The following is a 14555-nucleotide window of genomic DNA, read 5'->3' on the forward strand; positions in this document are numbered from 1 at the left end:
AGAGAAAAAAAAAGAACGCCTTACACTTACAGGCTGTAGTTTAGTATGTTTCTGAAACCGTTTATTCTTTGAATCTGGAGTTGGTTCCCACACCAACATCAACGGGGGAAACAAACAGAAACAAAGAAAATCGTACTTTTTATTTTCTCTCCCAATTTTCTTTCCTTCCAAACAGCTACATTGACTGATCTGTAAACTCAAAACAGATCAGGAATAAAAATGAGTGTGATCGATATATTGACAAGAGTAGATGTGATCTGCAAGAGGTACGACAAATACGACGTCGAAAAGCAGCGAGACCAAAATGTCTCCGGCGACGATGCCTTTGCTCGCTTATACGCCGCCGTTGAAGCCGACATTGAATCTGCTCTTCAGGTAACTCCGATCTAATCTAATGGTTAAGCTTATTTTTTATGAGCTTTGTTAGGTTTAAGCTTGTTTTATTGGTAGGTTAGTTGAGATTTAAGAGTATCAGTCTTTTGCTGCTCAATTGAGAGTTGTTCAGTAAGAATTAGGGTTTTGTGCCTTTAATTTGAATTATATTTAATTTGTTTTGGTTTAGAAAGGGGAGCTTGCTTCGAAGGAGAAAAGTAAGGCATCTGCTGTTGCAGTGAATGCTGAGATTCGTCGAACCAAGGCTCGATTGCTTGAGGAAGTCCCTAAGCTGCAGAGATTGGCTGTTAAGAAGGTTAAAATTTCTCTTAATAACTTAAATTTTCCTAATTTCTTTAATAATTTATTGTAAATGTTAGCTCGTTTAACTATTGATAGATTGGTAATGTTGGTATATAAAGCAAGCAGAAGCGACTAATGTTCTATTTCGTTTTACATATTGAGGGGTATTTGGAGTAGTTTATTGTGAACTTGAGAATTGACTAGTGTGGTCGGTGTGATAACTTTTGGAGTTCATTTGCAGGTTAAAGGGATTTCAACAGAAGAGCTGGCTGCTCGTAACGATCTGGTCCTTGCATTGCCAGACAGGATTCAAGCTATACCCGATGGAACTTCTGCTCCTAAACAAACCGGAGGCTGGATGTCTTCAGCACCTTCAGCTTCTCGTAATGAAATTAAGTTTGATTCAGGTGATCCTTAACTTCATTCAAATTGCTTGTTAAGATTGAGATTGTAAGTAGGTAGGCTTCATGTTAGCTGTGTACAGACCTGTTCCAACTGGTCAATCTTTAGTTTTTAATCTTTATTTATACCATTTTGATTATAATTGAACGACTGATGCATTGTTATCTTTTTCTCCTATTGTTTGTTGTTGTTGGGGAAGGGGTTTAGAATGGTTCTTTTCTTTTTTGGGTGGTGGCTTCCATAATGATGCAATAATGTTGTTTTGTCTTTCAAGTAGCTGATGCAAACAAAAGATGAAAACTTGGGAGATAAAAACGTCAAGGCAATGGATCAAGAACAATGACTTGATTAAAAGATAAGAGAGAAGAATTTGGAAGATAAAGATTGAGAGATAGAAATAATGGTAGGAACCCAACAAAATGGTGGAGAGAGAGAGAGAGAGAGAGAGAGAGAGAGAGAGAGAGAGAGAGAGAGAGAGAGAGAGAGAGAGAGCATTTGAGCACTATCTTAAATAAATTTAAATTTATTATTTATCTTGGGTTTTTATACCATAACAACCTAGTGGTATGCCATATAAAAAACTTTGAGCATAGTAAAGGAAGGAGGGTGCTTACTTATGTTCATAAATGCCAAATCACTCCATATTTGTTTATTACCATAGGACTGTTTGTGGTGGCAAAGTTTTCAGTCTTACAGTTTATTTGCACAAGTTATCAGTAACACTTTTTTATGATCTCTGAAACTTTTATGGCTAGGAATCTTATGCTTTGTTGTACTTACATATTCATATTGGTCATAGATGGAAGATTTGATAATGAATACTTTCAAGAATCTGAGCAGTCAAGCCAATTCAGGCAGGAGTATGAAATGCGGAGAATGAAACAGGCAAGTTAAACATGTCTGCATGCTATTTTTATGATCCTTTTTTTTTTCTGATCGGAACTAAGCTTGCATGCCTTGTGATTGCATACACCACATTTCTTTAGCAATGTTTCACTTATTTGTTTTGACTTCCCTACAGGACCAAGGTTTGGATATGATTTCAGAAGGTTTGGATACTTTAAAGAACATGGCTCATGATATGAATGAGGTACTGCTGCCTTGATTGTTATTTGTATCTTTTCATTAATAATGTATTTTTGTCAAGGATTTGTAAGATTCATGCTGGCTACTTAATTGCATCATGTGGTATGTGCAGGAATTGGATAGGCAAGTTCCTTTGATGGATGAAATTGACACCAAGGTGAAGATCATGACAATTATGTTGTTGTACAACTTAGAAACTGCTTAAAGACTACCAATTTACAGTATATATTCTCTTCTTTACACATTTACAGGTGGACAAGGCTGCTGCTGACCTTAAGAATACCAATGTTAGACTTAAAGATACTGTCAATCAGGTGATTAAGTATAACTTCATTAAGTGTAGATTCCCATCCATTTTCAGCTTTGTCAAGTTGTTCACTTCTATGCCGGATCTGACATTAGTTTTTGGTTCTGTTCCAGTTGAGGTCCAGCCGAAATTTCTGTATTGATATCGTCTTGTTGTGCATAGTTCTGGGAATTGCTGCCTATTTATACAAGTGAGCTTCTATGTCATGCTTTTTATAAAGAACAAAAAAAAAAAGAAAAAAAGAGCACCCTTCGTCAAAAGCTTCCATCTGATGCTAAGTGGCTCACGGTGTTCCATATTATAGATAGACATACAGTTTAATTTTAATTGAACTGCTTGTGCCGTGTGCAGTGATAAATTTTGGATTTCTTAAGATGCGTTACGTCAAAACTCTGTTGATGGATCAACTGATTTGTTCTCTTATTTCTTTTGTTATTACCATTGAGAAGTCATTCTTAAGTGTTCTTCATTTGCAGTGTTCTGAAGAAGTGAAGTGATAAAAGGATGCATTGATGCGTTTCACTTTTATGCTGTCGGCCTTTTTTGGTTTTGTCTTTCATTTGGAGGACTTGCTCTCGTGCTTGATCTTGTATTTGATTTGTTTCTTATGTGGGAGTCATTGTTCACACAGTTAAAATGTGAGTTTATCTTTCTATACAAAATTCAAGAACTTCAATCTTTGTATATGATGTAAGTTGCAGAGATTTGATCACATTAGTTTGAGGTGTTTCTTCTGCCTTAATGTCCCTTCTTTACGATACATCATTACAATTCTGCCACATACGCAGACAATTTAAGGATTTGATATTATGACCTAATCTCTCACTGATATACAACTGCTTTGAACCCTCTGCTGTATGTGCCTTTGGAATCTAATTTCTGTACAGAGATAGAGAGGTAAGTAAGAACGGAAAAACTCATGAGTATTTTCAGGGTAGTGGCACTATACAGCAGAATGGGAAATAAATATTGTTGTTAACCCCTGTTAGTTTTCCTAGGTATCACATGAGTTGACTATTAAGTAATATAGTCTTATGATATGTTCTTGAGGAGGTCATATTCTTACGTACATGTCTCATTTAGGTCGAGCTTATTGTAATTCTTGGATTAGAAGAATCGCAGCAAGGGGTAGAGAGAGAGCACATGGTTTTATCATTTATGCTAGGGTGTTGCCATGTTACACTGTTTCGTTGTTGGAATAATCTTTGCTGTGTTGCACATGATTTTCTTTCTTTTTTGTTGATAAGCCTTGTATGCAAGTGCCAGTTTCGAACTTGTAGGCATCACTTATTGTCCATTCCTAGTGCATGCTTGGTTCCCTGTCTTCGGGAATGTTTCTCTTCATTAGGAGCGGCTCTGTTTTATTCTTGAACGGTAATACTTTAAGAACCGAACATTATTTTTATGCTAACACTTTGTAAATTACAGCGACAATGCTTTAACCAAATTAATGTCAAAAGAACACAAGAGAGCTCTAATCTGTGCTCTGGTTGTAGCCACCAAGGCATTTATTTGATTTCCCATATGTACTTACAATATTTTGTACATCTATGCAATATAAATATTTCAAACCTTGCAATCACCCTACTAATTCACAGACAAATTCATGATGAAATAGATCACCAAATCTGTCTATCCAGGCCGTAATGAGTAACTTTTTGTATATATCTGCAAACCTCATCACACTGAAAGAACCCTTTGTAATTTATGTACATAGTTTTTCCACATACTGCGGAAATTATCTAGCAAGCTTCCGTGAACTCCAGGTGATTAAGCTCCTGATACTGCATGATGGGGTTCCATTGATCTGGGCTAAAATTGTTGCCTTCCGAGTGGTCTGTTCCATAAAAGTTGAGGTCACTGCAATCGTTGCTTAACGAGATCACTTCCTCCTTTTCTGTCTCATCCCAGATGAGCTTCTTGCTTGGTGGGACAAAATTTGTGGCCTGGTTATCACCTTCCATAGACTTTCTTTTCGAAGGGTTAAACAGGCTTTCAAGAGATGAAAATGAAATCTGCAATTTCTTCGTATCAGAATTGGCCTCCTGGGCAGAAGTGCAAGATCTGTCACTGTTTTGGAAGCTGATGCTCGAGGTTGTTGTATCAAAGCAAGGAAGGTTTTGAGAGGCAAAAATGTAAGGTAACATGGGGCAGTCACTGAATAGATAGCTTTCGGCCATCTCAACGTTGGGGTTATTCGCGTTTGAAAGCCATACCTCATTCAATTTTGGGAGATAGCTGTTGGCTGGTTCATGACTTGTAATATCTCTATCTCCCCATCTGTTCCTTTGCGTGCTGCTCTTTTGCCTCACTCGACAAAGCACCCAATCATCCAACTGTAACATAAAAGAAAAACAAATTGATTTCCTTATAACCAATTTGTATCATCAGATTATCAGTACCATTAGAAAGGATGAATGAAAAGCCATGCATCACCCTTCAGAATTTCAAGGGGTCCGTCTTTTTATCTTATACCAACTTATCAGGAATCCTTAAGCCTAGCTATAGCTCTGTCTGGTATTCTTGTTACCGTCTAAAGCAGGTAATTCCTTGCTACTATTGCTAAACTAATCTTTCATATGCAGTATTGAATGTAAGTAGAGGGACCTTGTTTACTCTTGAAAGAAAAGAGGAAGGGGAAATCCAGACCAATCCATTCTCTTTATGATATCAACTCGTATGCAAATTCCAAAACCTAGGCTAAAGAAATATCGAGTAGTACATCAAGCTAACTACGTTCTTACTCTCATGGACCCTTTTCGCTTGGGAGTCCAGATCATGGTTTCACGCAGTCTATACTCGTGCATGATCCACTCTGTCTTGGTTCCTCTGGGAGGACGTCCTTCGTAGAATACCAGAGCTTTCTTCACTCCAATACTCTCCGTTCCGCACGAAGTCAGGATTGGCTTATCTGTCCCCGTCGCCTTCCAATACCCTGAAGCCGCCGCTCTGTTAGGCCTCGCCCCGTTCGGGTACTTCCTGTCCCTTGGTGAGAAAAAATACCATTCATCTTCTCCAAACAAAGCTTTAGCTGTATCAAGAAAAGATAAAAAGCCAAGCTAGATAGAGTTAATTAGTAAGTTTACCAGAATCTATACAATAAAGAACATTGAAAGTACAATATTATACAGACATGGAAGCTCCCATGGATTGTACTTGTATAAATCGATCTCAGCTATAATAGAAGCTGGTAGAGGACTCGAAGTCACTTTGTTCTTCAAGTAATGGACTATGAGCTCCTCATCCGAAGGGTGGAATCTAAAACCAGGAGGGAGCTGAATCTCTGAGCCAGGTGTCTTCTCCATGGAAGAAGCAGAAGCAGAAGCAGAAGCAGCCAACATTGGTCTTGGAGATCAATGAAAATGAAACCTAGGAATTAATGACTCGCCGAGATTATCGATTCGAAATAGTTGTAAATATGAGAACAGTACTGCGCAAAGATTTATAGGGTGGTTTCAATCACCATGCAGATGGGGACATTGTTAACGCTATTAAAATTGGCTCATCTTTTTGATAACCGTATTATAAAGTTTCCATGAAAGAGATTGGAAAGCTACCAATTTGTCCACACTTCCTCGTGACCCCTGTTTGGAACAGAAATTCTTCAATGGACCTGTTATGTCACTTACCCCTCCCTGTATTATTTTAGGAATTAAGTTCGAGACTGTATGCCAAAACGGTTCAAGTTCACGTCATCTTTCCATTTATATCTAGGCCAAACCTACATCTGATTTCATCACAGTTAGGTGGGGCGATGGCTTTAATTTGGAACTAAAGGCCCCCAAGCATTGGAGCACCTTCTGATTAATTAGCTGTCTGCCAACCTACTTTAATTGGTCTCTTCCGGGTAGAAAAAGAAACTGTTGGCACATTTTAGAAGTCATATTTCGTTTCAATAAGTGTAGCCTTAAAATTAAATCATCATACAAACTATTTGATTTTATAATAAAACGATTCACTTGAGATGAAATGAAAACTCGTATATATATTTTGAGATTAATCTTAATTTTATAAAATGATATAAATATCTAAATTTATTCATAAAAGAGTTCTTTGTCATTGTCTAATTGGATTTTAATCAGGTCTCTATGATATGATTTGCATTAGGGATCGATAGCTACAATAATTTCCATTGGCCATTGCCAATTAGAGCCAGCTAGCCTGCATGGCATATAGTCATGGAAAACATAATGCAACAGCCAAGACCCCGATGTGAGAATAACCAACTTGATCTTATGACAGTTGGTCCAAACAACCTGTTTGTCTTAGCTTGTGAGGATTTTAGCCGTTTAGCTTAGGCAAATAAATTAATAACAAAAAGAAAATATACTATAGATTGGTAGGAAACAAGCGTTTGACAATCAGTTGGGCGATGATTGGAGGCAAATAGAGAAAGCAAAAAGAAAGAAAAGGGTACAAATCTTTTGCCGGAAGGAATCCAAAAATTGAATGTTATATATGACAAGAGAGCATTTGGCAAGTGGGCTGGCAAAAAGATCTCGCAATATTTCTGCTTCTGAGCAGGATATATATATATTACATATGAAGAACAAAGAGTGATTTGAAAACTTAGATAAGCGAGAATAGGTCCAAACAAAAGTCGGTTTCGATAGTCTAACCAATTTATGATGATGAGATGATGTTTGTGTTAAAGGGAAATTTGCTGAAAAAGGAGTGTCGGTTAGGAGAGGCCCATGACCGGAATGATTGTCGCCTTAAATTATTTTTTTAGCAATTATACACTATTCCTATTGCTTACACTCCATGTTGTCTTTTGAGTGGCTTTTTTCTCCCTTGATATCCATTGCTAGCTAGCATTGACATATATGCCTATAATCAGCTCCTGTTTTGGCTCTTCTTCAGCTACATCCCCTAATCATTGGCTTTTCTTCAGCGGATTACTAGTTAAAATGATTAATCTTTTGGTGAAGATCTTGTTTTAAGATTCAATTATGTCTCTTGGACTTACTTATATTGATAAAAAGGTTATTAATGCTGACTAATCAAAGCATTCTGGGAAAAAGACCCAGCACTTAACATTGAGTAATGTTGTAAACGGAGGAGGATGTTGGTGTATTTTCAAAATCAAAAGTTATGTCACATAATGAAAAGCTATATTAGTTTAAAGGTTATGTCATATAAAGTGACATAGTGTGACTATTCAATTGTAGGTAGGTTTTCATGTGAATGGTTATGTCTCTCGATAAATGACATCCAAAAGTTATGAGATAAATTGAAAAAACACCATAGTTCAAAAGTTTAAATATTATTGTTTCAAATTATAACTCAAAGATTATGTTTTGTACAATAAATAGTTGTCCTTTTATAAGATGATTATTGAAACAATACATTTATCCAAAAGTTATGTCTTAGAAAATATAAAAATATCTTTTAGATAAAATAGTGCCTCAATGAAAAGGTTGTGTCCTTGAAGAAGAGACACTTGCAAGCCTATATAAAGGATTTGTTGATAACCATTTTGATACATCAAATCAAAAGCATAACAAGAGCAGCAAATCAAAAGTAAGAAAAGTATTGTGATATATTAACATAAACATTTAAGTTCTCATCAACTACAAAAACATTCAAATTCCTTTTAATCTATTTACTGTAGAAAGTAAGCTCTAAGGTCGAACAACTTTGCAAACACTTGAGTGTATCTAGCGGTCTATTCTTGTAAAGTGCAAGATGAAGTTAAGCATTGGCTTTATTTTATCCTTAAAGCTATTCGCATTATTCCCCTTTGCATACCGAGTGATGAGGGCGAAATATGTCTTAAGATAACGTTTATTGAAAAGCTCGTCTTGAAGTCAATTTTGTCGGTTCCTTGAATTCCATTTAAACCCTATTTGCACCAATAATTTTAAGACTTATTTTTCGTGGTGTTGGAATTCAATGGCTTTTTTAAAAGTGATACACCAACATCGCCAAGCTAGACCGCTTTAAAGGAGGAAACTTTGTTCATTGACAAAAGATGGATTGATTTGATTGTAACAAAGAATGTGACAAAATGGTTCCTCATCACATTACAAGATAAGTTTTCTTTTCCTACTTGATATGGATGGAAAACGTATATTGGTTGAAAAGAAGGATTTTGTTATATTCATATATGATATTGATATGAATAAGGTTATTGTTGTACCTTTTATAATTGATATACTTCTCTCATCATGGAAAGATACTAAGAAAAAGTATAAGATAGAAAAGACATCTCTCGAGAACCTTGGTAATCATCTTCAGATAAAAGAAGAATGTTGCAACCAAGATAAAGTCATAAACAAAATGAGAAAGATAAATATCCTAAAGTAAACCATCTTGAGTTGATGAAGGTCTATGTGATGGAAGACACAAGGCATGAGAATGTGGCATTCCTATTATACTTTAAGGTATAATGATGCCAATATGTAAATACCATCAAGGTCCATGTGATAGGTGGACATGTGGCATTCCTATTATATATTAAGGTATAATGATGTCAATATATAAATACCATCGAGGTCCACGTGATAAGTGGACGACATGTGGCATTCCTATTGTATATGAAAGTATAATGGTGCCAATATATAAATTAAACATCTTGATATATGGTGCATTCCCATTTTATCATCGAAGGCATAATAGTGTAATATAGATATTCAATATCGTTGATATGACATTCTTATTGTGCAACAAATGTACAATGATGCTTGTATGAACATATACCTTGATGTGTTAATTTGACATTCCGATTATATATTAAGGTATAATAATATCAATTGAGAAAAAAAAAAGAATGTGTGTGAACTTGTAAAGTCTTTGTATGGATTAGAATAAGCACCAAAACAATGCCATCAAAGTTTGATAAGGTTGTGTTGGCTAATGACTATAAGATCAATCGATCTGATAAATGTGTCTATAGTAAGTTCCATGTGTCATCATTTGTGTATATATGGATGACATATTAATTTTTGGTAGCAATTTTGGAACCCACGGAAGACACAAAAAAGTTCTTGTTAAAGAATTTTGACATGAAAGGTAATGGTGTGGCGATGTTATTCTTGGTATATATAATAATAATAATAATGACATAACATTATCTCAATCTCATTACATTGAAAAGATTGTAATGAAATATGGTAAGTCAGATTGTATACCAATATCAACACCTTATGATTCTAATCTACAGCTTGTACCTAACAAAGACAAACTAATAGCACAAAATTAATATGCAAAAGTAATTGGATGCTTAATGCATGCTATGGTCTGTACAAGGCCAGATATTGCTTTTGCGGTTGGGATGCTTAGTCAATTTACAAGTAATCCAAGTAAAGAACATTGGTACGCTATTCATAGAATTCTAAGATACTTAAAGAGTACAAAGGATTATGACATTTGTTATTTGGGTTTTCCTTCAGTTTTAAAAGGGTATACAAGATGCTAGTTGAAACTCAAATAGAACAGATCATACTTCTACGACTGGTTAGATTTTTACAATTGGTGGGGGTGCTATTTCTTAAGGTTTTAAGAAAGAATCTTATCAAACAGACTCCACTATAGCGGCTGAATTTATAGCTTTAGCATTTATCACCCAAGAAGTGGAATGATTGAGAGATTTACTCTATAAAATTTCGTTGTGACCTAAACCAATGGCACCAATCTTGATATATTGTGACAATGAAGCAACTACATCAAAGGCATATAATCAAGTATACAATGATAAGAGTTGATTTATTGGACTTCGACATAGCATTGTAAGACAAAGAATTAGTGATGGTATAGTCACTATAAGTTATGTGAGGTCTTGTAAAAATTTAGCAGACTCGTTTACTAAAAGTCTAAAAAAAGACTTGGTAATAAATACCTCAAGAGGGATGGGTCTCAAGCCTATCAACTAAATCTCCAATGGTGAGAGCTCACCTCGACGCTTGTGGTCGACCTGCAAGTCTTGGGTACTGACCATTCTACCACATGGATGATTGCAAGTACTAATTTATATTTTCGATCCCAAGGTGTATAGTGCTTGGTTCCTGTAATGTGTAAGGTAAAGTTGAACAAAAATTCTTAATGGACCCATAACATGTATATGTTGAAGTACTATAATTACGAAGTACTTTCGATGGGAGCTACCTATGTGAGTGGAAGTATGGTCGCTTCTAGGAGTTAAAAGCTTGACTTTAACAGCACTTATGAATGAATGCAAAACACAAGGCCATAAACCGTGTTGGTAAAACTAGATACAAAGTGAGCAAAGAAGCTTTTGTGTGTGTTTAGTGGCTTGACTAGTCAAATAAAGAATCGATGGTTCACTGCTTGGTCAATCACTCAATTCAGACTATAACTAACTACACTCACTAAGTGAAGGTTCAAATCTACGGGATACCTTCATTTATGCACAAGGTTCTCAAAGTTATTGGTATTTGCAAATTTTAAAAATGGTGGGCGATTGTTGGTGTATTTTTAAAATCAAAAGTTATGTCACATAATGAAAACCTATCTTAGTTCAAAGGTTATGTCATATAAAGTGACATAGTGTAACTATTCGATTGTAGATAGGTTTTTATGTGAATGGTTATGTTTCTTGGTAAAATGACATCCAAAAGTTATGAGACAAATTGAAAAAATACTATAGATAAAAAATTTAAATATGAAAAGTTATTGTTTTAAATTATAACTCAAAGATTATGTTTTATGGAATGAATAGTTGTCTTTTCATAAGATAATTATCGAAAACAATACCTTCATCCAAAAGTTGTGTTTGGAAAAATGTAAAAATGTTTTTAAACCAAAATGGTGTCTTAATGAAATAGTTGTGTCCTTGAAGAAGAAACACTTGCAAGCTTACATAAAAGGCTTGTTGCAAACCATTTTGATACATCAAATCAAAAACAAAGCAAGAGTAGAAAATCAAGAGCAATAAAAGTCTTGTGTTCTATTTAACATAAACACTTAAGTTCCCATTAATTATAAAAGCGTCCAAATTCTTTGTAATCTACTTGCTGCAGAAAGTAGGCTCTAAGACCAAATAACTTTGCAAACCCGCAAGTGTATCTAGCAGTATACTCTCATAAAGTACAAGATGAAGTTAGACGTTGGTTTCATTGCATCTTTAAGGTTATTTGCATTATTTCCCTTTGCATTCCAAGTGATGGGGGTGAAATATGTCTTAAAATAGTGTCTATTGAAAGGTTCGCCTTGAAATCAATTTACCGATTCCTTGAATTCCATCTAAACCCCATTTGCACCAATAGAATATCTCAATGAATCCGAGTGAATGTGCCTTAGCTATGTTATGTACTATGTATATTCATTCCGCTTCTAAACCCTTAATTACTATCTTACAGTTTTAAGTGGATATTTCAATTTTTATGGTTTGAAAGTTTGTTTTGAATATTTTGATTTTAAATTTTGAGATGAACAGAATGAAGTTTATAATATCAGATAAAGATGTCTATCAATGTGTAGTTTCTATTGATGTGAAAGTGAAGTAAGCTCTTAGAAATGTAAAGTGAATAAAAATGGAAGAGAAAGTAACATTATTCATAATACAAGCATGATGGAAATGATTGAGTAAAAAAAAAAAAAAGAATTACAATTAAAGCATAAAGGGTATCCCTAACTGGCTGACAAGTTCCGTGTGGTCTCTAGAGGAACCAAGGTACAATTACTTAGAAAGTAGAAAGAAAACACAACTAAGAAAATATGGGTTATAGAATCTAGAGATGGGGGTGTTGTTTGGGTTCTCTAGACTTGTTTGCCCATACGCTTTGCTTTATCTGTGCAAAGCTCCAAGAAACAGAACATAAGCAAAAGTGGGAACGGGGGACATAATAAGGCCAACTTGATACCAGGGATTCGATTACATGTAATTTTCTGCTTGGAGCCTCTCTGTTTACCAATTTTTCTTTTGTCCACCCCAAAGTCTCTTTCAACATCACTCCATGCCCATCCTTTTTCCATTCAAAGACTAATTGCACGGATGCTGATCTCTTCTTTGAATTTATGAGAGAGAGAGAGAGAGAGAGAGAGAGAAAAGAAAATTCAATTCATCAGAGTTGCTATTAAATATCCTCCCCCAAAAAAACCCCTCTTTCGAAAAATACAAAAATATGGACACCTAACTTTGAGTTTGTGTGGCAACAGACTGAGTGTGAATACTTGGTATATAGTTTTGCTTATTAGTTATTGTAATTCGTATGCTCCAAGACAAAACTTTCTGGTAAATAAACCTTGGTAACATCGAGGTTTCCCTTTCATCTTTATGGACAAGAAACGTTGAATCCTAGGAGTATGCTGTTGCTTATTTCTTTGGAATTTCTGCCTATTAGACTTCTCATTTTTCTTCTCTCAATCAAATTTGATTATTTTATTAAGTATTATAGAAATTGATACAAAATTTCGACTACAATCGAAGGTGTGGTCAAAACAGACTATACAAATAAGAACCCACAAAAGTTCTATCGACGTAAACACTTTTAAAATTTAAATTTACATCTTAAATCATATCATCGCAGAATGAACACCTTTGATGAAAAATTAGTGAAAAATGAGATTGGTAATCTACTTATACAAGAATAGAAGGGAACTGATCATGATCATTTTCAAAGGTCCCATGTGCAAGAAGATCTTCTTGTTCTCTTAGAAGATAACTAAGACATGACTTTAGTTACAATAGTTATTTCTTATCCAAATAATTAGAATGATTTGGCAAAAACTTTAGCATGCACCGACAGCTCCAAGCCAATTTGGTCGTTGCTATCAACAAATAAGCAACAAAGAATTAAAGGGCATGATATATATGGAGCTGAAAATAATAGTAATAGAAAAGATCAAACAGTAGTAAATCTATAGTCTGATCTCTCTAGACAATTAGCACTGAAAAATTTTGACTTTAGCTTGTGCAAATGGAGAGAGTGAACAATCACGCGAGTCACACGCAAAGGGGCCCCTGGAGGTTGGACCAATGTCTCAAACTCAGCATTAATTTTTGCCTCACTGTGGGGCTTGAAGTGAGAGTGCATTGGGGAGGAAAATGGGAAAGGAAAATAACATTATTTCCTCCATGCATTTGGTAAAAAAGAAAAAAGATATAGAAAAAAATGAGGGATTTACAATTAATTTCCAACAATCATAAGAGTCAATCATTTGGAGATATACATATATGGGGATGGAAATGAAGAAGAAACAGACTCAGATCCATAGTTTCCTCATTTTTGTCATCGTTCATATAAATAAATAGACATACGGATAGGGAAGAAACAATTATATGAGCAAAAATGTATTGAGTCTTAAGGACATGAAATTAATGAAGAACGTAAGACTAGATAGAAGACAGTTTTAACATTTGTGAATTCATCCAGTTCATAGGTCAAATTTTATTTTCCTTTTCTATGATTCTTGGCCAATAAAATTACAAAAAATAACCTATTCAATCTTCAAAAGAAGATATAATATACTGTGTTTGTAATAGTACAGACATTCAAGATTAACATGGACGAAAAATCAACCAGAAGACTTAAACCTGATTAAAATCATTCTGACGAATTAGACGATTTACCAATTGAATGAACTTATCGTTTTTTTTTTTAAATTATTTTCTTTTATTTCCATACGTAAAATCTGTAATCATGAATTCAAATAATTCGTTGAAGCTGAATGCCTGTCCATTCCTTTTTCAACTGAAAGCAGCCTCATGTTAGACAGTAAGGACAGCCCATGTGGGGCTATTACATCCAAGGAGGGGCAGGGGCAAACCGTGTTAGTTGTGCGCTTTTAACATTTTAATAACACAATAATGCTTTGGTGTTGGATTGAACTAAACTTGTTTGAGAATTCCCACTAAAATATTAAAGAAGAATAAAGAAATCATATTTGTGAGTCACGGCTCATCGAGTAGCTTTTCACACTTTGATTATTTATAGTGAACCATCACTTTACGGGATGTTTGATTTGCGAAATAGATAAAAATAAAATAGACCTTATACAAGGTAATAGAACAAACCATCCATTCTCACAATAGATAGCACGGCTAAACATGTCTTACCCAACACCTTCGTCAAACCAAACAATGGGAAAATTATGCCTATAACAAGTTATAACACCAAAATTC

General features: G+C 34.9%; 2 protein-coding genes across 3 annotated transcripts; one reads left to right on the plus strand and one right to left on the minus strand.

The window, feature by feature from the left end:
• Positions 1-3288, plus strand: LOC18597928 (syntaxin-71-like). 2 transcript variants are annotated; one of them, XM_007027233.3, is made up of 9 exons: positions 2-375; positions 563-688; positions 917-1082; positions 1877-1962; positions 2099-2167; positions 2276-2320; positions 2415-2477; positions 2584-2660; positions 2947-3288. In XM_007027233.3, exons 1-9 carry the CDS (start codon positions 220-222, stop codon positions 2960-2962), a joined length of 804 nt encoding a protein of 267 aa, XP_007027295.3. In that variant the 5' UTR covers positions 2-219; the 3' UTR covers positions 2963-3288. The 2 variants fall into 2 exon arrangements, with proteins under 2 accessions (XP_088662497.1, XP_007027295.3); XM_088806371.1 differs by lacking the exon at positions 2947-3288 and having other exon boundaries at positions 1-375; positions 2584-2664.
• Positions 3289-3960: 672 nt separating this feature from the next.
• LOC18597929 (uncharacterized) lies at positions 3961-5814 on the minus strand. Its single transcript, XM_007027234.3, has 3 exons — positions 5604-5814; positions 5215-5501; positions 3961-4806 (listed from the first exon to the last, which is right to left on the minus strand). The coding sequence occupies exons 1-3, from the start codon at positions 5809-5811 to the stop codon at positions 4213-4215; spliced, it is 1089 nt and encodes a 362-aa protein (XP_007027296.3). The 5' UTR covers positions 5812-5814; the 3' UTR covers positions 3961-4212.
• Between the last annotated feature and the right edge of the window lie 8741 nt (positions 5815-14555).

This window comes from Theobroma cacao, chromosome 5 (assembly GCF_053813885.1).
Source record: "Theobroma cacao isolate CCN51 chromosome 5, ASM5381388v1, whole genome shotgun sequence".
In the NCBI taxonomy this organism is placed as follows: domain Eukaryota; kingdom Viridiplantae; phylum Streptophyta; class Magnoliopsida; order Malvales; family Malvaceae; genus Theobroma; species Theobroma cacao.